Source organism: Pseudochaenichthys georgianus, chromosome 5 (genome assembly GCF_902827115.2).
Source record: "Pseudochaenichthys georgianus chromosome 5, fPseGeo1.2, whole genome shotgun sequence".
Classification (NCBI taxonomy): domain Eukaryota; kingdom Metazoa; phylum Chordata; class Actinopteri; order Perciformes; family Channichthyidae; genus Pseudochaenichthys; species Pseudochaenichthys georgianus.
In genome coordinates this window covers 9,745,910-9,771,284 of record NC_047507.1, presented here as the reverse complement: position 1 = coordinate 9,771,284, position 25,375 = coordinate 9,745,910, and the positions used below count along the sequence as shown (strand labels likewise).

Here is a 25,375-nt window from a genome sequence, read left to right as displayed (position 1 = left end):
ACACACACACACACACACACACACACACACACACACACACACACACACACACACACACACACACACACACACACACACACACACACACACACACACACACACACACACACACACACACACACACACACACACACACACACACACACACACACACACACACACACACACACACACACACACACACACACACACACACACACACACACACACACACACACTGCCATCAAACATTCTCCTTGTGTTTGGGATTCATTATTCAGCGACTGGGAGCGCAGCTGAGCATCTGAAATTCAAACAGGCCAGAGGTGGAGCTGGGACTCAGTGAGCAGACTGTCTAACGTACCTTTAACATCTCCACACACACACTGAGACGTGACCGGCTTACCCAGTGAGAGAGAGGAGTGGAAAGTAGTGAAGGAGTTGAATTAAAATGTTATCAGCTTGAGATGTGTGTCTGAATAAGCGGGAAGTCCTGTGTGCAATTCAACAACAATACACCATAAGGAAGGGGAGGAGGCTTGAGTGGTGACTGATGAAGATTACTGCTTATTCCAGGTAATACAAGGACACAACAAGGTCAGATTGTCATGCAGGGGCGGACTGGCCATTGGGAATACCGGGAGTTCCCCGGTGGGCCGGTGCTGTGTGTGGGTCGGAGCGCCAAAAAAAAAAGGTTTATAAAAAAAAAAAAAATCTTATTTTTTTTTGCCTAAATCCTACCGGACCACATTTGTAAGTGTTCCGGCCCAGCCCAGTGGGGTGTGGTCAGGGTTGGGTTGTAACGGATTACATGTAACGGTGTTACTTAATCAGAAAATCAAGTAACTGTATTCAGCTCGCGTTACATTTGAAAAACGAGTAATCTGATTACAGTTACTTTCGTAAACCTGAAGTGAATACATTTTGAATTACTTATTGGAATTATTGGAAGACTTCCTCACAACATTTAATATTCATTACTAAAGATACAGCCTCACAGCGCACAAAACCGCGCAGATGGACCAAAAAGGGGAGCGTTTGAAAAAAATGTGCGGGTCCGCTCAGTGAAACAATTACAACGTAACATGGAGGAATAAAAGTCTGCGTTTAAATCGTGTGTGTGTGTGTGTGTGTGTGTGTTGTGTGTGTGTGTAGAGGTGTGTGTGGTTAAAACACATCAGCCACACCGCTCTTTAGCCTTACTAATGATTATTTCTGAAGGTAAACACAGCGAAGGCGGTGCGTGAAAGGCACGGCGCGCTCCTCTTCTCAGAGGCTGAGTTAACCCTCCCGCTGCCTCCTGGCGCTGCAGAGATGTCATGAAGTGAAGCAGGTTTTCCTTCTATAAAACAGCTGCGGGCAGCAGATACTGTGAGAGTCACAGACATGAATACATAGATCAAGGCAGACTGGTGCACACACTCTCCTGTTTTGCCAATCCAGTGCTTAAACAAATATAGCTCTACACCCCTGGCCGAAATGTCCTTAAAATGAAGTCAGAGTTCGACATATTAATTCATGTCCTGCCAACACTGGCAGGACAGAAGGCGACACGCCCTTTCTAAGCCATGTCCTCACATCCCAAGCTGCATCCCCAAAAAGTGTATTATGTTGTTACAACAGGGTTCAGGGGGAGTGGCTGTACGGCTGTACCCGTAGGATAGAAAAGGGGGAAGTGCCGTCTGACTCAGAGGTCGCGCGGCTGTGGAGAAGAACGTGTTGCCCACATTCTGTTGCTGAGTTTAGGCTAGTTAGCTAGCAGGTTTATTGTTTTGGGTGCAGTCACTTTTGCCTCCACTTGCTGTTCAAATAAATGTTGAAAGAAAAAGTTAATCTGTTTACAGTTCTGTTTTATATGGAAGAAGAAGAAGAAGAATTGGGAGGGATGAACCCCTCTTTAATGGTCACACATGCAGAGCACACAGCACACACAGTGAAATGTGTTCTCTGCATTTAACCCATTATAGTACCAGGAGTCTAGCACTGGGAGCAGTGGGCAGCTATTGCACAGCGCCCAGGGAGCAATGGGAGTGAGGGGGAAGGGGGATGTCCGGTGCCTTGCTCAAGGGCACCACGGCAGGAGGTGAACTGGGACCTCTCCAAGGAGAAGTCCACACTCCAAATAGGTCTGGTCGGGGACTTGAACCGGCGACCCTACGGCTCACAGTCCAAGCCCCTACTGACTGCCATAGATTTAGTCCCTAATGTTGCTCTCAAAATGGTCCAGATTGATGCATTTAACTTCAACATTTAAAAAAATCTCTTCCCGGGGGAGCTTGCCCCCGGACCCCAGAGGAGGTGAGGTCCACCACCTGCTCACTCCCCCTGTTAAATTGTCTCACCCACATTGAGGATGCTTCTTACGCCCATATTTTATTCCATGTGTCAAGTCAGGCAAATTGTGTCCAAATGTTATTGCATCAATGATCTGTTAACATTAAAATCACTAAATATATGCTGTAATTATTCTGCTAGGCAACTCAAGGGCTCAGGTAATGTGATTACTATATGAATAATGGTCCAAAATAACATAAAATGCATAGGGTTAAGTTACATACTTTTGTCGCCGGCCGGCCGATACATGCCGCGCATTAAGTGGGCCTGTCTGTCAATTAATCCCGGGGCCACTTTTTCCTCCCAGTCCGCCCCTGTTGTCATGTAACAAAAGATCATTTAAACAATGCACACATGCTAGAGTCCCGCTGACATCCATCTTATCTTTCATATTGGAACAGGAGATTGGAGATTTGAACAAAGAGGCACGCTTTCTGGCTCAGGTGTCAAGCTATTAAATATTACAGGATCAGACTCTGCTATTCTTTGTATGCCTGGGCAGACACGTGTGGTGTACACACACACACACACACACACACACACACACACACACACACACACACACACACACACACACACACACACACACACACACACACACACACACACACACACACACACACACACACACACACACACACACACACACCACACACACACACACACACACACACACACACACACACACACACACACACACACACACACACACACACACACACACACACACACACACACACACACACACACACACACACACACACACACACACACACACACATCCTTAGTTACACAAAGAGTCTCCAGCATGTAGCACCTGCTGTCACACACACTGGCCCATACCTGTCCCCCCCCCCCCATCTCTTCCACACACACTCCGTCCGAGTAACACCTGTGTGAGGACGCCATTATCAATTAAATAGCAGGAGCAGGGGGATTTTGAGCGTTTTCTATTTGTCTCCAAATCCCCCGCACACACAATATGTCAACAATCCAACCTATTGCCATTATAAGAAATTCACTTGCATGTGTCAATCAGAGAGAAGAGAATCTGACTGGATGGAAACCAGATCTGCCACCAACTGGGGCATCATTACTCGTGACAGATGCGGATCAAACGCGGCTTATAAAGGGCTGGAAAGATAAAAATGTCCTTAAAACACATTAGAAGATAAACAAATAAACAAAGCCCAAAGGAGTCTCATAAGCCGACCAGATGGGGTTTCAAACGTGCCGTAAAAAATGCACAGGCCATGAGCTCGGGCGGTGTGATCTCTGCGTTCCCACATGACAGGAGAGAGGACTTTCCATACACTGCGGGTTATCCAATCCGTCTTACTCCCGTTTTATCACCAGAGCTGCAGGCAAACAATTTACATTTCCCTCCCAACGGGCTCGCACGGCGTTCATTATATGTAAATTAAGTTCTTGTTCAACGAGGACATTAAAGCGGCTGTAATGAGGAATAAGAGGTTTGGTTTGGAACAGATAAATAAATAAACACATACTGTAGATAAATAAAAAAGGGCAGACGGGGAATGGTCTCGTCAGAATCAAACGAGAAACAAATTACACCCCAAGACCACTTATAAATATTGGAGTCTTTGATCTCCACACCAAATGAGCTATTCGGTCTGTTGGGGACATGATGAGTGTGTGTGTGTGTGTGTGTGTGTGTGTGTGTGTGTGTGTGTGTGTGTGTGTGTGTGTGTGTGTGTGTGTGTGTGTGTGTGTGTGTGTGTGTGTGTGTGTGTGTGTGTGTGTGTGTGTGTGTGTGTGTGTGTGGACGCCCCAGGCCACATTTTTAACAGAGGGGGGTTGAATTGAGGCTATATCTCACTGTTAAAGAATGCAGAGATACACAGCGCAGATCACAAGCCTCCCTGACTAAGCAAGTCCAGTCAGCTTTACAGGAACTAAACTGCTGACGCGCTGGGAGAGAAAATGTGGACTGATGATACCACCAGTAGAGAGAACAAGATTTAAGAGGCTTCTCCTGAGGCACAGATTTGTTCCTGGGCCCTCATTGGTCCCGAACACACCACTTTGCCTCTGTATATTGTAGATGTATCTTGTCTCCTATCAAGTTCAGGGAACAGCAGACTATACATGACAACCTCAGTATTTTCTATAATAAAACAAGTGCACTTTTGATCCTGAACGGAGTGGCTGGCAATCACTGCATACTGGATAATATAGAGTCGGTCAATTAAAATAAACGTGTGTTCTGATATATGTGAATCTGTAACTCTACAGGTCAACAATTGGACAGCTACCTTCCCTTACAGGGCGACTGTGGCTGCGAGGGAGTGCGGTTAGATCCCAGCCCATGCAGCCAACATGTCGATGTATCCTTGGGCAAGATACTTAACCCTAGTTCTCCTGATGGCATGGCCAACAGTGTGTGAGTGTGTATGCATGTTAGGTAACATACACTGCTCTGTATGAATGGGTGAATGACATGTGGTATGTAAAGCGCTTTGAGGGGTCTTAAAGACTGGATAAAGTGCTCTTTAAGTACAGTCCATTTATCTTTTACCTTAGCATTTGCAAACAAAATCCTCTAACAACTGTGATTGTTGGAGTTGGAGCCACAGCTCTGCCATGCCTGCAGGCTAACATGTCTTTATTGGCAACAAAACTACTTGTATATCTTGTCTGAGGCTTGTGGACACAATCAGGAGCCGTCTGTCTGTCTGTGTATGTGTCTGTCTGTCTGTCTGTCTGTCTGTCTGTCTGTCTGTCTGTCTGTCTGTCTGTCTGCAGTGTGGTTGGTGCGAGATGAGCCTTGAGGTGTGGGAAAAGCCCAGGACTGAGGATTAGACCAGAGAAAGGGGGATTCGCTGGTTAAAAGCTGACCTCTGACATGCATACAACAGCCTTTTGATTGGACAGATCAGCCCATTCTGCAGACTCTGGACCTTGCAGCCACTCTGTCACTTAGCCAAAGTCACATCCACGGTCATGGCAGGAAAGGATAACAGGTTTATAGCACGAGGGTCTGAAACGTGACCAATGCAAGATCATATAAATAGTGATTGCACATTACTGGTGTTAGCCTCTGACACTAGTGTGTGATACAGTCACACTGTTGATGTGAATCATGCACGTCAAAGGTGAAACTTCAGACTCCCATTTTGATTATATTTCCAGGTGCCCGTTTAGTTTTTCCAAATTCCACCCAGCATGCCAAAGACGTTTCCTGTCTTGAGTATCATAATCATAGTCAAAGCAAATTTGAGCTCTTTCAACATCAAATTTAAGAATTGTTACAGTCCGTCTGCTAGTCATAACTACAAGAGTATCAGGTGGAGGAATAAATCACTGAGGAGGTTTAAAATGAAAGGCTACCAAGCTGGTGAGTTACTCTGTTCTCTGGTTTCACAAGACCTGCACACAAGTGGAAAGCATACCTCCACAGCTCTCGAGGATTGGCGCTACTCAGTGAAGAATCAATCTGGGGCAATTCTTTACATTTATCTAAGTACTGCACTCCACAAACGTCTGGTTTTGATTCGTTTGAAGTGTGTGTCTGTTTTATGTTTCGTAGGGGGAAGTCAATCAAATGTCACTAGCAGCAATGCAAACTATGTGGTATAGCAAATCGCTAGACATTCCTGCTGACAAGAGCATCCTTTAGAGTGAAGCCAAAGATAAATCCATATAGTGATGTATATAAATGAGAACTGACTCATCTGAAACTGACAGCTTAAGATAAGTGTATACAATTATTCAGGTTGCGGAGTGCTTTAAATTCTATACTGGGGTTGATTTTGGCGAAAGCAACTGAGAGCTCAACATAATTGAATGTGACACTTTTTATCAGAAGAAAAGGCGTGCAGTGTTTCTCGATGAAATGTGTTCTTAGCCGGGGTCAAAAAGCTTTTAAAACAACTTTTAGATAAAGGACTGCTAAAATATTTAATTGGACCAAAGCCAAAACAACCTTAAAAACAATGTAAGAGAGGCTTATGCTAGTGAGTAATATGGGTTTATTTGCATGTAAATGGGCTGCAAAGGCTTACATCCCAAAGTTCCCTCCAGAGGGCAGTATGATAAATATTAAATATAACATTAAAGCATGGAAACATGTCACAGAAGAGGAACAAAATACAAATATGAACCAAAAAAACGTGCAAATTAGGGGCCCTTTAATTCTTCTTGGGTTTCAACTCTGCCTCCAAAAGCCCTTAAATCCTCTTTGATACCGGCCAAAAGGAGAGACAATACTCAACTCAAGTCTGACGTCAAGTGAGCAACCGTCTCCTTGTTTCCAAGTTCTCTTTGGCTCGTGTATGCGTGTTCACTCGTCTATCCCTTATTTGTCCCTCTACTATTGTCACAGTGATAATGCAGTGCTTGTCTGGCCGGTTGTCAAGGTAGCAGCAAACTTACAGCACACTCATCGCCTTGGCAACCAGTCAACCTGCACAAATAAACTTGGCCGGATGAGTGATAAAGAAAGATAGAGGAGAGAGAGCGTGGCAGAGCTCTCAGTAGTTAAGCCCAGGCAACTGGAACACTATTTTGCGCAATAAGGGTGATGATGGCTTCAATCAGATTGCTGAGGTAATTGTGTCAGGTGTCTGCATTATTGGCTCTCATTTCCATCCATCTTAATCCAAAAGGATTCAATGTCTGTGCCCACACCGTCTCCTTGCAAAACGCCTTGAAAGTACATTGCACGGTACATCGCATCCTCCTGCCTGGACTGGCTACAGCACTCACCATTAAGATGTGCTGTGTTCGAATTCAACATGTTACTTAAAACATCGGATAGGCCACCTTAAAATATGGATTTCAAAATTGAAAACTAGAACTGGACTGGTAAATCGACAAAGCTAACATATTTTGGGGTGTAATTTTATAGTTTTGCAGAAGTTCACGGAAATCCATAAAGACATTTCACCTAACCGACTGCCATTGCGAGGTCTTCAAAACCGGCCTTAAGACCCTCTTCTTTCGGCAGGCCTTCCAATAAACTTTGAGTATGGTACACCTGGAGTACTGCCATTTTTATCGCTATCTCCGACTTTTATTTTTGTACTCTATTTTATTTTTTTAATTTCTTATTATTACAATTATCTGTTTAATCTCTCAAAGTGTATCAGTATCCCTTGTTGTGAAGCACTTCGAGATTTGTCTTGGCAGATGAGAAGCGCTATATCAATTAAATATATTATTATTATTATTATTATTATTGCCATCTCTAGAGCCACCAAAGATCTGTCAAAATACCGCAATCAGATTGGCTTAAATAAATTATATATTGGCCTCATTTGTTGTGCTATAGTAGAACTACAGGTGAAATATCTCAATTACATTTTCTATTAATTGTTTCAGAAGCACATTTTGACATCTCCCAATCCAGCCATAATCATTACAGTAGCCTCACTGTTTTGATCGCACTGATGTCTCAGTGTGTTACTTCAGGAAGCTTGCTATGCTTCGCAGCCTCCTGCTTATTCCCCCTCCTCAATTCTATCCGCTGATAGAAACCTGTACAGTTTGGCACTGAGAGCCAGTCTCCTCTCATCCATGGACTACAGCCTTCACTTAAGAGGCTGCCGGCCACACACACACACACACACACACACACACACACACACACACACACACACACACACACACACACACACACACACACACACACACACACACACACACACACACACACACACACACACACACACACACACACACACACACACAACACACACACACACACACACACACACACACACACACACACACACACACACACACACACACACACACACACACACACACACACACACACACACACACACACACACACACACACACACACACACACACACACACACACACACACACACACACACACACACACACACACACACACACACACACACACACACACACACACACACACACACACACACACACATCCAGCTGAACAGAAGCAGGAACAGCGTCACAGCTCATCCAGCCTTCTTAGAGGCAGCTTTGACTCATACGGAGCTGAGAGCAGAACTCAGACGACAACTCGCCCACTCCTCAGATGACGACAAATCAAAAACAGACAGGCAGACAGGGGGAGGAAGGACGAAAAAGTGATGTTGGATAAGAGGAATATGCAAGTGGTAAAACACGCATTTGAAATTAAGCGAACGGAAACTAAATTCAAGAAACTTCTTTAAAAGAAAGGACACGCTGAAGGAGTGATGTTGAGGTCTTAAAACGTCCGATCAACACAGCCAATAAGCCGTGTGTTTTCTCCTTGTCATATTGGATGAAGTGGTGGCTGTTTTGGCCCTTTCTTCAATATTATACAGCAGAAGTCCATTTTGTTTCAGATCAATATGCTACTTAGGTCAACCAGTAACCAGGAGGCTCCTAAATCAATAAACCAATCAAACAATCTAACACTGCAGAGTCATCAAGCTCCCCTTTTGCAGTTTGGACAAATCAGGTTTTGGGTTCCACTGGGGTTTGCGTCTGTAATGAAAATAGGCCAAGTCATTAAAGTAATGGGAAGTCAAAGAGAAACTGTCAGCATGTCTCTAACTTATGAGCTTGACTTCATAAACAAAGTAATGATCTCTGCCTGTGTCATGTAGCTCTGAGCATTTCTTGTCTTTCTCGTTAATTAGTGGATGTTTTTGACAACCAAATACCAAATACCTTATTCTGTGCATGAACAAATGATACAAAGATGATAACGGGGAAAATACACTGTGCGGTTGTCCAATGCTGACCTCTATTGGCTGCTTCAATCTTTTTTTTCTAAAATCACCACTACTGAGGAACTCTTCCAAACACATGAAATCAATCTAGCAGCGAGTGGTCACACCACACCACTGGTACGGCTCTGATCAAGGATTTTCACTTCCACACACACCCTCCGGATGGGAACAGGTGGCTGGACAGAGAGGAAAGGGGGTGGGTGGGGGGGATAAAACAAGAGGAGGAGAGAATCAAAGAGGGCTTTGAAGTGGTGCACTGCTTAAACCTCGCTGCACTGGGATGGCACTCTTTAAACTGGATAGATGAGGAGATGCATGAACGGATAGAGGAAGGAAGACAGACGGAGACAGGGTTGGTGAGAAGAGATGGATAGGGTGATACAAAGGGCATGTCAGACTCAGAATAACACAGAATAAAGAGAAATGGTTGAAATCTGAAAAAGACCAAAGTAGCAATGTAGTTTCATTTATCAGTCATTCCAGTCAAACCACTCGTCGATTGGCAAACTGATTTATGACTTAATTGATTAGTCGACAGGCAGACAAAACATCGTTAATACATTTGATAACCAATCAATTGTTGAAATCAAAATGTTGGGATGGGGTTTGGATACTTGGTCCATTGCTTTGGTTCAGACTTAATAAAGACTATTAGATGGATGGCCATGAACATTTTGTTAACATATTCATGGTTCCCAGAGGATGAATCCTAATTACTTTGCCGAGTTGTCCTCTAGCGCCACCAAAAGGTTGGATGCTGGATTGCCCCAGAGGATATATTTTGACTTTCTCTTTAGTTCCTTTTTCTAAAGCAATCCAATGATTCCTCAGCATCTACTTGATGGTTCGACACCAAGTTTTGTACAGACATTTATGTAAGATTTTATACCCTGATATTTTATCTATGATATTTTATCAGGTCGAATGTATCTTCTTTTAAACATAATTATGAAATGCTAAGACTTTGTTTCAAATCAATGGAAAATAGTTGTTTGTTGCATCCCTTTGTTCATCTCGTCCAACTTTATACCATCGCTACTACCAAAAGACAAGCACAGTCTGATGTGAGAGGGGATTGATTTTCAGACAACCTAATCCATTAAGTGTTTTCACACAACCTGGGAGTTGGTGTGTAGCTCTTAAGACTGCTGAAAGCTTGGTGCCCCTATGGGAGACCAGGGAGGGAGCTTAGACAAATGGTTGTGAAAAAAAACTCTCTGACCAGGTAAGTGTGTTTGTGTTTGCGTGTGTGAGAGTAAGGCCACGTTTACACGGAGATGAAAACGAACCGATGTCGATATCAAAAAAGTCTTCCGTCCACACGGAATCGGCTCAAGAAACGTGTCCGTCCACACGAGACCACTCAAGACGCTGTAGTACATATGCCGAGCCTGTAAGTGGCGCTGTACTTTCGCCACAAAATACCCCGAAATCAGCGAAGAAGACCCCCCAGCATGGTTTCCATGGTTGCCCTTCTGTTTATTCTCTGCGGTGGATTTAGCAGCATGTAGTTCTCCATGTCCACTTGTTGCTGATGGTTGTGGTAGAGGAGCTGTAGATGTTGCACTAACATGTTTAGCATGGTCAATAGCATCTAGAGCACGAAAGCAACCCTGTGATCCACCATTGATGTTGTTGTTGGCGAAACACATGACGCGGGGGTGAGCAGCAGAGGTGGGGAGAGGCGGGGCTATGGCGTAATCGTTATCAGGAAATGATCGTATAGGACGTACACACGGCGCCGTTTGGCCCCCAGAGCATTTCGTCCGCAGATCTACCCACCTTGGGAGCAGTTATCGTTTGAGGGCTCCGTATCCGCGGTTCTGTTATGGCCTCGTGTGAACAAACCGTCCATACATAGAGAACTGTACAACCCGTTTCGTCTCTGTGTAAACGTGGCGTAAGTGTGTGTGTGTGTGTGTGTGTGTGTTTGTGTACATTAATTGAAAAGGGACCATTGAAAATGTGCCCCACACTTTTCTTAGTCACTGTGTGTATGTGTGACAGAAAAAGAGTGATAGTGCGTGCTACCATTTCCCTCAGCAAATGCTTAAATAAGATACAGTAAATGAATGCCTGCACTGTAAAACCAATGCAGGAAGTGTTTTGGTTCAAATCACATGGAGCAGCTTTAAAAAGTAATTATATCAATTAGCTAAAGTCAAAAGCCAAACATTCTGCCAGCCAAAGAGCAGGAAGCACCGAGCGGGAGAAACGATCAGTATGACATGAATGAACTCTCTGCCGGGGTGGGCGGGTTGGAATTGTAGGCCTGAGCACAGTAAATGCTAACTTGCTGTGCATATGACAGCGGTATGCCTGCCTCCCTTTATTTCCAGTGACAGTTCAAAGGCAGCTTAGCACGCTAAGCCTTCATTAAGGCATGGATCAGCACCAGGGCAAAAAATCGGGGTGAATTAGCGTTGCTGGTGCACAGGTCGCAGGAGACTTACAGAGGTTTGCTAATGTGGGATGAATGATAACTAGATACAAGAGGTGCAAGGCTGCAACCAGAGTGTTTGTTTAGCGCTACTGTCAAGTGCCTCAGAGTTGTGCAAATAGAGTTTGAAGTTAGACAGATTCAATTTCAGTTATGTTCCTTTCATGCATTTATGATATGTTTGTGTTGTTTTCTGTCCGACAGTGAAGATGGCACAACTTTACATAGTTTTACCAGGACCAGTGTTGCTTGTACATTAAACTGTTCCCATTAAAACATATATATATATAACACTGCCTTTCACACCTTTTTAGGGACTTTGCACCACTTTGCATCTCTGCTTCATCCCTCATTCAATAAGTATATCTCTGACTGTCCTCTGTTCCAAAAAGTAACTGCCTCCAAACACTGATGCCACTCATCCATGCAGAACGAGATACAAATGTTAAGCATGAAAGAAAATGATTCCTAAATGATGATATTAAATGCATACATATCATATAAGTTGCATCGGTTGATTTGTGGGTAGGAGTTTAAATGGTTTTGAAAAATGGAGACACAGAAGGATGATTTTAGTCTGTCGAATTAAGAAGATTAAATAAGAAGATTACATTTCAGTGAATGTATCTCATCTATATGCAGGCACCTATATATATAAAAAACACAAATCCACACATGCCATCTTCAGACCGAAATGACTTTTCTGATGCCTATCAGTCTTAATCCAAAGGCATGAGCACCTGTTGGAGATGACCTTGATAGGAGCAGTGGATCAGAGTAAAGCTACTTGCTTTATTGCAGAAGCTGCCAGCAAACATTAAACAGACGCACGCAGCTGTCCTATATTATAAAGCTCTATTAAGCCTATATGAAAGACAACATGCGGGTCTGATGATACAGTACTTTACACACTGATGATGTACAGCAATGTGCAGATTAAGGAGATATTCTATCTTTTCATTTTAGAACATTTTATGTTTGGTCTTTTGGCTGCTTTATAGCTTTAAAGTGGTGAGTGTTATGGCTTACCATTAAGTGTCTTTCCTGGACAAATATAGCCTTGTTGCCTCCACAGAAAGGAAAGAGAAGCCTTTGTGTACGCTAATAGCTCATAATGTATTTACCCGCTTACTTTACATGTATATTTTCCTGTATACTGCACGCCTTAGTGATTGTTAAGTGGTTACCAACTAAAACACTACACATTTGATCAACCCAAAATAATGTCCTGCTCTCTTACAGATGTGTATGTTGAACCTGGGAACAGCTGATTGACCTTGATGCAAACAAAGGGTCTGTTAGAGTTCAGTGTGTCTGACGGACATGTTTGCCTCCTGCTGGTCAGTTGAGTGTGCTTCATCAGAGAGGGTATCATCTCAAGAGAGCCTCCTTCAAACAGCGTCAGAGAGCACTCACTTCATCTGACACCCCAGCACGTGTAATGTGATGTTTTAAAAGGTCCTTTCTTTTCATTTCCCCTAACCCTTTTCATTTCACATCAGAATGAGAGGCACTCTCGTCATAATGCTTCTCTGAATGCTTTTAAAAAGATATCGCCAGAGTCCAAATGAATAATTATAAAGTGGACACACTGACTTTTGAATAGCTCAGCTTGAATACAAAAAGGTGTCAGAGCCGTGAGCGTAAACATGTCTGTTGGAGATGACAAATCGGCCCTCAATCTGGCATTTCTTTCACCACAAATGATGCTGTTTACTCTGCTGGTCATCACAAGAACAACATTTCTGCTGCAGACAAACCTTAAAAAAGTGGGACTTTGTTTTAATGAGTGCACAACTGCATAGCCCTTTGTGTACTACTGTATGACTTTTACATGAAGCTTATATGACAATAGAACATACTCCATTATGTTCATTGATAATTAGATTGACAGACAAATAATCCACTGTATTGATAACATATTGTTAAAGTCATTTTGTTGCAAAAATGGCAGAAAATTGTGTTTTGATTAATTAATCAATCTAGAAAATACACTACATGTTAATTTAGAAAGTGAATAACTGTTGGTTGCATCCCTATAGCAAAAACACTTGGTTTCCGTCAAACAAGTCATGCAAGACTAATAACCGGAGCTACAGACAGCTACCAAAGAGCAACCCAACACGTCGCACTATCTCCCGTTACACGTCCACAACCCACCTGGTGGATGAGAGGACACTCCCTGCGCTCTGCCCTACCGCTCACTGCAGACACATCCATCTTTCGTGCCTCAAAATGTTGAGCCTCTATAGGCGTCTCCAGCATCTGCTCCAGAGGTGTTAGGCGTGCATAATTACAAAGTGTACCTAAGCCAGATGTGGGGGAATCATTTCCTTGCCCCTGATAGGATCTGTACAAATACACAGCTCGACAATGAAACAGCCAACACAACGCGCTCTATCGCGCTAAATCAAACATGTAAGGGGGGGCGCAAGTGCTCCGTCTACAAAGGAATACAATTGGTTGTTATCGATGCTTGAGAGTACATTCAGAATACCTAATAAAATCATATCGTGGAATCACAGTGTTTTCCTTGGAAAGTGGAACATTGTGTGCATTCAAAATAACAAATCAGACAATATCTCAAAATGGTATCTGGCTTACAACCAATGTTTCTTTACCTGCGCTCAATATTAAAACCACAGTCAATCCTAACCACAGGGACAGAGGAAATGAGGAATACTACTGGAATTTAGTCATGGTGCCTCCTCTACAGTTTTGACCTCTGTGTGTTTTTCTTTCGTCACATCAGCATCGCTTCTGAATTCTGATACTGGGAGTCATTGGCATTCAGCAGCTGGCCGGCAAGACCCCGGGGATCTCAGCAGACGACCATCTTTGTTTCCGTGACCACCATGCTTAATCTGCACAGTCCCTAGCAATACTACATCAAATGATGTCTTTTATAGTATGGGCTAATTTAGATAGAATGAGATGAGGACAAAAAGGGGGTGGGGTGCAACATGCTGGGGAAAACAGCAGCAGAATTACCGAGACAGTGAGAGGGATGGAAAGCGGCAAGTTCAGCCCCACTCTGTCTGAAAACCTAAAAGGTCAAACTATGATTTATATCGCAGCTCCACAGCTCTTCGGGTTTGCATTATCTGTGAACATCAGTCATACATCACATGACCCTGCAGACCTGTCAAAGCATAACCCCTTCAGAATCAATCTCCCCCGAATGACAGAGACACAACACACCATGTACACAATAAAAGCGCAGTTTAATAAGTAATTTGCCCGCTGACCCGTACGAGTGCCACCACAGATGTTGCTGCTGCTCTAAAACAAGAAAATAAGACGGCAGGGTAAGCGGTGTGGTTCAGCCAATGGAAACTATCGAGCAAGGAGGCTTTTACCATCTCCATGAAAATACAGACACAGCTTTAGTGGTAGATCTGCTAGGTTGCTATTGTGTGGCACCGACCACCAATGGCTTCTTCTTGTCTCTCTTCCCCCTCACCTCATACTGAGTCTTCTTCTCTTCCGAGATGGCCGGAGCCCTTTCAGATGCCTCGGCGCCCTGACTGTTTTATTTGCCAGGCCGTCTTGTTAACACAGTGAATAGCGGGGCCGGCCTCTGTTATGCAGATCAGACTGGGTTACCGAGGGGACAGACGTCAGCAAGCTATTCAGAGCCAGGTTAAAACTCAACTCCAAACCCTGTTGTTCCACTGCAACCGTCCTCTCTTCTCCTCTACTTCTTCTCTACCCCCTCATTGCTGCTTTTAGTGAGCTAAAGTTTCAGCTAAGGCCCAATGCATACAAGGACAGGCTTTGTCCAGCGCCCGTCAGCTCTGGCAAACTGAACCAAACCTGCTGCTTGAAATGAAGTTTTATGTTGTGCTGCTGGCCGGAGGAAATGAAGGAATTGCAAATGGCAAGATTTCATGGAATAAATCCTTGTTTGTAGTCTGATCCATGTATGGACTGACCTAACCCTGTACAACAGGTCAAGTGTAACCTTTTAAGTGCACATTAGATGCAGCTCTTTAAAACTCACCAGCACCGCGCAGAAGAGGGTCATGTGATCGGGTGGATCGGGTAGCACATTTACGCTACTAAGCCTGGTAATGAGTCTCATTAGCACAAGTCGAATAAATCTAGCCAAAGGCAGGCATTAATAATTCAGACGGAGCATGTTGTGCAAGGAGGATCTACTCACATCACATGCCCTACCCAGAGCCCACTCAGCTTACAGAGTTACACACTGACACTCAAGCAGCCGGCTAACAGAGGCTCTTCTTTCATCCATCCATTTTTTTTAAAAACCACATCCGGAGGAGCAGAGACACCAGAATGCCCTTTTCCAAAGACACTTCTGTCACCTTTTCCAGTGAGGTCTGAGGGAAAACTGCGTCCTGAACAAAGACTGTTCATAAGAAATGGATATTAAGTAAAAATGCGCTGTGGAAGGGTTAACGGTGTAAGACGAACACACGGCCACACATGACTGTGGTAGCAACCTGTCAATCACATTGTAGACCTTCTCCAAAGCATACCCTGCTTTATTGACTATTTCACTCTAAATCAAACAATTGCCTTAAATAACATAATGCTATATTGAAGAAGACTCAAAACTACTGATTTGTTCCATAAACTCGACAGGAAAATGTTTACTGAGGTAAAGAAATTGACTGAGATTTGGAGTCATTTTATCATAGTCTTCTATACAATCATATCTCTTTTTGCAACAAGTGGAGTCCCCCTGGTGGCCAATAGAAAGAATGCAGGCTTAAGGCACTAATGTATTAGCTTCACGTTATATTGGTCATGAATCTTCTAAAAAGGCCTTTAAACGTTCAACTTCTTCTGGCTACGTTTCCAACCAGATCCGTAAACTAACTTCTGTCACTGAAAAAGCAGCAGATCTGCAGCAACAGAATGAGATCAACATGCACACATTTCTAATTCTAGCCACTTGTTGCACTCTCTCGGAAATAGCTTAGTGGTTTTCTAAACTTGGCATAGAAAGGCGACGAGTTTTAGCATTCACTTCTGAATCACCTACAAAAAAATTCTTGAGCGTGATGTTTTGGTAGGCCCGGGTGATTTTAAATACCCGACACTAGACTGGCTCCTATTTTTACTCTGAATGGGGAATGCTTCAACACACTCGGTCAACTTACAATAAAGGACCAGGCTGGAACACCCCCTGGAGTTTAGCTCAGTGGAGACATGTTATACAGAGGCCGTACAGAAGAGGAAGTAGAAGAAAGAAAAACTGAGAAAAACAGTGCCTGTATTATTCGTCCACTGGATAGACATCCATCAATATTTCAGTGACTTCTGAAACAAATACATGCTAACAATCATTTCAGAATTGTAGGACTGTGTGTCGCTTAGCACAATGTCAATAAAAGATTTTTGGGGACCTTATGATGACATGTTTGACCTGATGATGGTGCTAAATGTGAGTAAATGGATAACCAAGGTTACACAAATCATCATGGAAAAAAAAAAAAAAACACAAATTGCAATCTCATGGTGTTGATAACTCCTTAGGATCCATTCACCTTTTTTATGGCAATGCATGTAACAAATGTTTAGATATTGCTAAACTTACAGTCATATTGCCAGCGTGGCTAAAACACTGCTGTTTATTTGGTGACTGACCTTTTTTCTGACATTCGGAAGGACAAGCGATAAATCATACCTGATGGACGACATGTGTTTGAGATACAAAGATCCATGCTCCCTAATAACTCTATATATTAGAGAACAACATGTATTTTCAAACCATTTGTTTTAGTCAACTGAACAACAGACAAACAGCATCTGGTTATATCACCAGAGGAGAGAATAATGCAGACCGGCCCCCTTCATCTCCCTATCTCCAACCTCAGGGTCACTTAAAGTCCACCACATTCCAAAACACTCAACTGCTACAGTGCCATACCGTCCTGAATTAAACACATTTATTTAGCTTGAGGAGAAAAATAAGTGATCAGGAACAAAGACGTGCTGAAGCTATAAAACAGCCTCTGCACACAAAGTCGGGCTTCTTCAGTCGGTGTCCACTGACAACGATTTATTCCAGTTTGTCGGAGGGGGAGAGTTTACTTTTTATTGTGAGACTGCAAAGGCAATTAAAGGCTGCATTCCTGAGCCCACTGTTGCCCTAGTTGACTTACAGAAAAGGAGGCAGGATAGTCGGTATGGTTCCCGGCCTGCCTTTCTACTGTGGATCGCCGTTAATACAGAAAATCCCGGAATCCACGGCTTCTGTGTTTACTACGAACAAGTTGTCTCAAACCTGGCTGACATGTATTTTGTCAAAATACTATTGCTTTATTTAATTTATTCTGTTTATGAAGATAGCTGGTTTTAACAATACAACTGCCAAGGGGTTCATATTAACCCCCGTGGGTTTTCAAATACGCAAAACTGTCAAAGAGTATAAGGGATGAAAAGGAAAAAAAAGTTCACCTTATACTGTAGGCTCACCGTAAAGTGCTTTTAATTGCTTAAGCTAGAGGGGAATAAGTAACTGCAGGGTGATTTTGGTGAGATCATGACCATCTGTAAAACGCTTGTTGGCTGAAGAGTTATCCTGGTGTGCTACAGAATAAAGTGAGCAGACATATCTTCACACTGCTCAGGATATCTCTTTGCCCAGTAATCTTCAGCGGTCCAAGTCCAGCAGGTTATTGTGCTCCATGATTAAAATGTAAGATTTGTAATGAGCAAACAATGTGCCTTTGGGCTTTGTTGTTTCCACAAACTGAGCTGCGGCAGCCAATAAACAACAGACATAAATAGCTCAAAACATCTCTATTAAGTTTGCTGCTAATGGAGTGACTTTGTTACTGAGTGATTGGTGGTTATAGGAGTCAGCTGAGGCTGATAAACTAACAATGTGCAGTGCTCTCCTCGGACAAATGCGAAGCTAATGGTACTGCATTCCCAACAATGAGATGCACACATTAGTCACAGACTCTCACACCCTAACACAAACCACCTGCACTTCATAGTAGGATCCTTTCTTATTACAGTACACGGTTTGTCCCACATGTGAATGTATGTCCTCTGGTTTGTGGCAGAGTGACTGAAGAAGGCAACAGGCTTGAAGCCTTCCTGCTGCATGAAAGGCCTCGACAGTAAAAACTATTATCTTAGAGCACACAGAGCAGAACAATGGTTTCTTCACAGGAGTATGGATGGCTGATTCTATTCAAAGTACCAGAAACCTGAAAGGGTTCATTTTAGTGGTGCACGATAATTATCGGGCCGATATTAGGGCCGATATTAGGAATTATGACGTCATCCCGATAAACCCGATATAAGTATTAATAGCCCCGAAAATATACAATATATTTTTTGGGTAAAAAAAAGAAAAAAGTACTGCGGTGTGGGTGGATTGGGATGAGGGGCGCTTGTTTTCCACTCGGCTCCACCCGTTTTGCCAGTACTGTGGTATTAGTGGTTTAGGAAGAGGGGAGTTTTTCACAAATCAAGCGCTCCCTAACTCATGCCTGGCTGTGACGTAAATGGTGTGCGACTGTGCGGCCGTGAAGCCAGGACAGTAAACAAACATGTCGTCGGTAGTATGGGACTATTTCAAAGTTTCAGAGTTAGATAGTTCGCTTGCTATTTGTATTAACAAATGCAAGGCAGAAGTTCCACGAGGAGGGAAAAAGGCAACGAGCTATAATACTTCCAACCTGATTAGTCACCTGAAACATCGCCATCGCTACGATGGTGTGTTAAAAGCGTACGAAGACGCCTGCGCTGCTAAACTAGCGGCGAATCCAAAGCCAGCTGCACAGTCAAAACTGTTCTTGGCTTTGTTTTGTGCATAGTAGTAATGCTCATGTCATTTGCTCACTACTAGTCTTTTTTTACCACCAGGTGTGCAAAAACTACAGGTACATACATATTATATTATTATCGGTTATCGGTATCGGTCTTGAGAAGCAGGAAGTTATCGGTATCGGTTTCAAAAAACCAATATCGTGCATCCCTAGTTCCTTTTGATTGCTATACTTGATGAAGAAACCCTACAATTGTGCTTTAGAAATGTATCTCACAATGTAAAATGCGTACTTTACTAAATTGCTGGTGGTGCTATGAGTTGGTGACATGCAACTATTGCAGGGCAGAACATAATTCATGAAGGTTTTACATACAGTAGCTTTAAAAGAGTACTTCAAGTACTTTCAATGTGCTCAAAGCCTTGATCATCACATCTAAATTGTTACTATAACTACGGTTGATCAACATTTTTTACAGATTTCCTTTTTACCCACAGCAAACAATGTGTATTGACACCAGCTGTTAATAAACCTTAATAGTATGTTTTGATGAAGAGTGAACACAAGGCTCTTGCGGAGTATTCAATTTCCTCTGTGTTGTACAGGTTTGTGTGCATGTAAATGATCGGCAGAGGCAAAAATCCAAAAGTACCCTCAAGTGGAATTTTCACTTTTCCCCGAGATTGGACTCCTTTTTTTTACTTTCTTAAAATAGTGACATAATTATGTAACATTTCCGCTTCTATTGGCAATCGTGAAAACACTTGCACGTGATTGGCTAAGGGGTGGGACATCTCTAAGCAGTTGACCAATCACAACAGAGCCAGCTAACCAATCAGGGCAGACTGGGCTCTGGTTTCAGACAGAGGGTGAAAAGAGGTGCTGAAATAAAGCACTTTTTTAACAGTATGTAAATATGTCACAGTAGAGGCACAAATACAATTAGGAAACCTGAAAAGGAGAATAATAGGGCCCCTTTAAACATGTTTCTGATTTCCAAGACTTTGTATGAACCCTGTAATGGTTTTTAACTCTCATCATGTATTTGCTCATGAATGCCTCAGCTGACTGTACAAGTGTGGTTTCACATCAATGCAACACATATATTTTGCATGGAATACTCTGCACATCAGAAAGGCAACCAAATGTGTGGGCAACGATGTGATTTGGGTACATTATGGAGTGAAGTGATGCTCTCACCTCCATTTGTGCAGTGCGAAGCCGGGACACTGCTCTCCACAGGCGAGGCAGGGCTGTCCTCTGTGAGGCTCCTCGGCTCGGTTCAGCTGGGGACAAACAGTACTGTACTATAGCTTTGATCATCAAGACAACAACACGATACAACTTTACTGTCAGATAACGTGTGACATTTTACTTGCATCACATCAACACGGACAAATATTAAGACAGGAAATAAGGAAACAGACATTTAACATCACGATCACTGAAGAAAAACATGCCGAAGACCCTCTAACGTACATTTGACCTGGATTTAACTCTGTATTTAATTTGATGATTGACTCGTGCACAAAAGAGTGCTCAGTCCAACTCTATTAAATCGTGGGACCCTTTATCTCCAATTTGACAACAATTCATATTCACTGTTCAGGATTGGTTGAGGTCAAGGATAATGATGTTGGTGAGCTTCATGATGTTATTATGATTCATTATGAGTCTCTCAAACGGTTGACCTACAATCTTTGAGCAGATGTTCAACTGCAGGAGCAGTTTTGACTTTGACAAGGCAACATGGCTCATAAGTACTAAAGTGGTGAATTATCTCTCCTTCATCCCTTCAAAATATGTGACTTAATGTCTTTAAAACACTACAAGATAGGCCTTCAGTATGTTTTGACCACTGTAGACACTGTATTTTAAATAGAGTTCTTAATGTAACCTGTATTAATTATTACCTTTAAATTAAGTAAACACCTGATTACAACATGTAGTACATACAATACAATCCAAAGGCAGCAACAACAACAAATAAGATACACCAAAAAGGTAACATGGTAGAAGGACAGATACAAGTAAAGTCAAATTAAGAACTGATCAAGACTCAACCTTAAAGTGACCGAGGAGTGATTTATATAAAAGTCTGTTTATATAGTTTATGAGAAGGGATTTAAAACATTGAACATAGTTGGCAAGCCAGGTATTTCCTTGTACAGTGTAGGTGCCCTAATAGACACAGTGAGTGACAAACAAAGACTGTAGGGTAATAAAACGTTTATCATCTGTTACAAATGTTACAGAACTCGTTACCTACAACAAAAGCCACTGGTTAAAACAGAGGAAACACATCTTTCAACATATTTCATGCTGTGTAGTAAATGAGGCTTGTGTGCCAGCGTTATCATAGCACAGCAGATGTAACGTGATGCCCTTAGCAACAGGACAGAGCAGCAAACAAGAGGGACAACTTCATATCTAACAACAAATAAGTCGCATGCGTATTCATTTTAGTCGAGACATGCGCACATTTGAAAACCACCAAACATTTAACTTTGTTTTGACCACTTACCGACCTGCTGGAATCTCTCCTCTTATAGCTGCGACTGAACATGACAGGCAGAGGATCACAGGAGAGGAAAGAGACAGGCGGCTGTAACAAATTGCGCACAGAGAGACACTGGAGAAGTGCGTAATTGTCGAAATGTCCTCACGACTTTTTCCAAACGCACCGAGTCCAGGCTGAAGTCTTGTCCTATTAACAGTCCTTCATTAATGGATGGAACTGTTCCGGATTGCAGCTCCACCCTTTTCCCCCTCAGCCAATAGAGGACTAGGAAACTACATTTGAAAAAAACTATAATTACACTTGGACAACATCGTGATGCAAAGCTAAATGACAGTGTGGGCGGGCACTGACGTCCAGTCTGAGAAAACATCTCAAGGCAAAATAGCAGACCCTGTAATCATTGAGGAAATAAATGTGTTATGTGTGAATTATCCTTCAAACACCACCCTATATTCACATAAGCAGTTGGAAAGTATTTTCTGTGAAATGCAAGGCAAGGAGGCAAGTGATATTTTCTCTGAAAGATTCAGTATGAACAGGTTAACACATTCAGAAAATACTTTTACATTTCCATGATAGTGCTGTGTCACAATATAACATAATACATCATAGACTCGGGACAGTAGAGTATTCTTTACTCCTCTTGACATTTAAACCTCTCCCTCTCTGAGCACCTCTATTCACATTTGTTCAGAAAGTATTCATTCCTAGCCCCTTAGGAACGTGTGCCATGTTCACCCCGGGGTATTTGTTCTTCTTTTCCCGGTGGTCTGACAGAGATGACTGTCTTCGTGAAGTGCCTGCTATTCATCACCAGAAGAAACACAGCTTCAGTGTGAGAGTGCTCTGACTCAGAGCCACTCCTCCACCAAGATGTTTAAACCTTTATATATACAGTCTATGTGGTTTAAACTATATTATTTTTCTTAGATACACATTGTTGTCAGAGCTCCATGCTATATGTGCTATACTCGCAATGTCAGGCTCTCTACATTTCAGGTACCAAGAATACTGTTGGATATGTTAACAGATGTAATTGGATTAGTTTTTAATAAACACATTAAAGGTGGGGTAGGTACATTTGAGAAACCGACTCGAGATCGCTAGAATTTGAAAATACACAACCGGAGAAAATCTGCCACTTCCGTATAGAGCCCCTCCTCCAACACACACGAACGCGCACATGACCAATGAGGGCACGAGATAAGTGTGTGCCCCGATGGAAGGCTGACAGGCAGGTAGGCCATCCAGTTATTTTGGTCGTGCTTTTTACGATACCACGGCTTCCACAGATGAATTTTTTTTATGGATTTTTTGTCAAAGCCCTTCAGATATTCATTGATATCGGGATGTTAAGAGCATTCCATGGAATATAACAAAAAGTGTATCTCGAGCCGGTTTCTCAAACTTACCTACCCCACCTTTAACTTAAATTGTCTGCCACTAAGATTGCATTGGACTTTCATGAACAAAGGTTGGAGACGGATGTTTCTGGGTAATTAAAGGTAAACCGTGTTCAATAGGCTCTAGTTACATTTATTTGTCACAAACGGTCCACAATTATACACAATGTGCTGAGGAAGAGCATGTGATACAATGAAAGCCCTGGAGGAGTTGCAGAATAGTGAAGCTGATTTTATAAATCACCTTTTAGGGTCAAGGAATTACAATGTAATAATAAATGAAATAGTGATTAACCACAGTAATATATTGGGTAAGCTGAACAACCCGTGCTTAATTAAATATCAGCTCATTAGTGTAACTTTATTCATGCAGTCTATTGTGTAAAACGATCACCATTACACTCGCTGTGCATGAGAACATAAACTGATTCAAATGCAAAACATTCTTGTGATTCTTTTAACATGAATATTATCTAGCATCAATTTGTATATCTCAGCTTGAAACATGGTCATTATCTGAGAGGATGTATTATTATAACTGGTTTAAGCCTGTATGTGTCAATCAAACACACAATACGCGAGCCTGGAAACAGTTATCTTCTCTTTTCTCTATCCTTGCATGCACAACATTCGGCTTTGCCCTTTGAATTTCTTTTTCTTTTTTCTTCTTGTTGTGAGAAAAGCCGAGAACAGCAGATGCAGGTGTCGCTTTGTCAAAACAAAATGATTCTGCACTGAAGTGAATTGGGACAGAGAAGCAGCGAGTTCTTGTCTTTGTTTCAAGGACAGCATGCTAACCCTGAAACACTCAGGTGCCCCGGTGGAATAAAGGAGGATAAACTAAACAAACTGGTTCCTGCAGAGGAATGATGACGGTGAGATAGAAATATTGAGGAATACAGACTCGAGAAGAAATGCAGTAATTCCACATCCAGGTAAACACACACTGTATCGGGCATCCACATTATTTGTGTGGGCCAGAAGCGTACTACTAAGCCTGAGTTCAAAGCCATCCTAGATTAGCTGAAGGAATGATGATGATGATAATGATGGTGGCGGCAGCTGACCCTGGGGACTCATGACTTTATAACTCCCCTCATTAAGTCTTCAGTTAAGACCCTAAATACTGTTGGCAGAATTGAAAACAGCTTGCATGCTATTCCTGGGAGCAGAAATCTCATTTGTTGGTTGTACAGTCAACAGGGTGCAGTGTGTGATAGCACGGCTAATATTGGGTTTATTTTTGTCGTCTTCTTTATAAATCTTGATCTAGGATTTCTTGATGCCATTCATTTTACCCTGAATTATCTCAAATATCCTGCTGGTGAACTCAAGACCTTTGCGAAGCTTGTCAGCTGCTTGCAAGGTGCGAACATGACGTTCAGAAGTGTTGGGAACGTCTAGTACAGCCTGAAGCCCACAGCTGCTTAGGTTGTTGGTGTAATCCGTGTGGGAAGGTCTGTGGGACGTGCACGATAACTGCATTCTGAAATCACAGATATGGATATATGCAGAAAGTAGATTCCCGGTTTGGATGTGCAAAATCTGACACCCCCTGACTCAGTTTGCTGAGTTATTGATGTCAGCACTGGTGTCGAATATTGCCTGTAATCTCCCTCCCCACCCAACTCTATGTTATTCCCAGAGATGGACACATTTCCGCTCATCAAACAACATTAGGAGATGACAGCAACACCTTGCACCAATAAAAGCAGTCAGCAAAACCCATTCCTGGAAACCGTCCTCTTCTGAATATTTGATCCTCTCCGTGTTTCTTCCAGGGACACATATTGGGTGCCATTTAGCAGCAGGAGGGCTGCAGATCACCGTAAAGGACCTTGAGGAGGATAGGAACAAACTAGAAGCCATTGAAGAAATCCAATACAAAGACACTGAGGTGAGGGGGTGAGGAATTTGACCTGAACGGATAAAAACAATGAATCTACTGACTTACCCCCATAAACCTGAGTGGATGTTACTGTACGTATTAAAAATATATTTTAATCTACGTATGTCTTGAAAAAAGATGGCCCTGTTGTGCTCATTTTGAGGTTCATATTTGTATTTTGTTTCTACTGTGACATGTTTACGTGTCTCATGCTGCCTGTGCTGCAGCACCTCTTTTCACCCTCCGTCTGAAACCAGAGCCCAGTCTGCTCTGATTGGTTAGCTGGCCGGCTCTGTTGTGATTGGTCAACCGCTTAGAGATGTCCCGC

The 25,375-nt window shown here is 42.7% G+C and overlaps 1 protein-coding gene across 2 annotated transcripts in view; it reads right to left on the bottom strand.

Moving 5' to 3' along the window:
- Positions 1-21,933, bottom strand: part of prickle2b (prickle homolog 2b) — a 98,557-nt gene extending 76,624 nt beyond the window's left edge. The window contains exons 1-2 of one of the 2 annotated variants that reach the window (XM_034083726.1): positions 21,760-21,933; positions 20,436-20,521 (exon numbers count right to left, since the gene is read on the bottom strand). In XM_034083726.1, coding sequence (XP_033939617.1) covers positions 20,436-20,521; positions 21,760-21,801 — 128 coding nt within the window. In that variant the 5' untranslated portion in view covers positions 21,802-21,933. The remainder of the gene's footprint in view (positions 1-20,435; positions 20,522-21,759) is intronic. The other variant, XM_034083728.2, reaches the window with a different exon arrangement.
- Between the last annotated feature and the right edge of the window lie 3,442 nt (positions 21,934-25,375).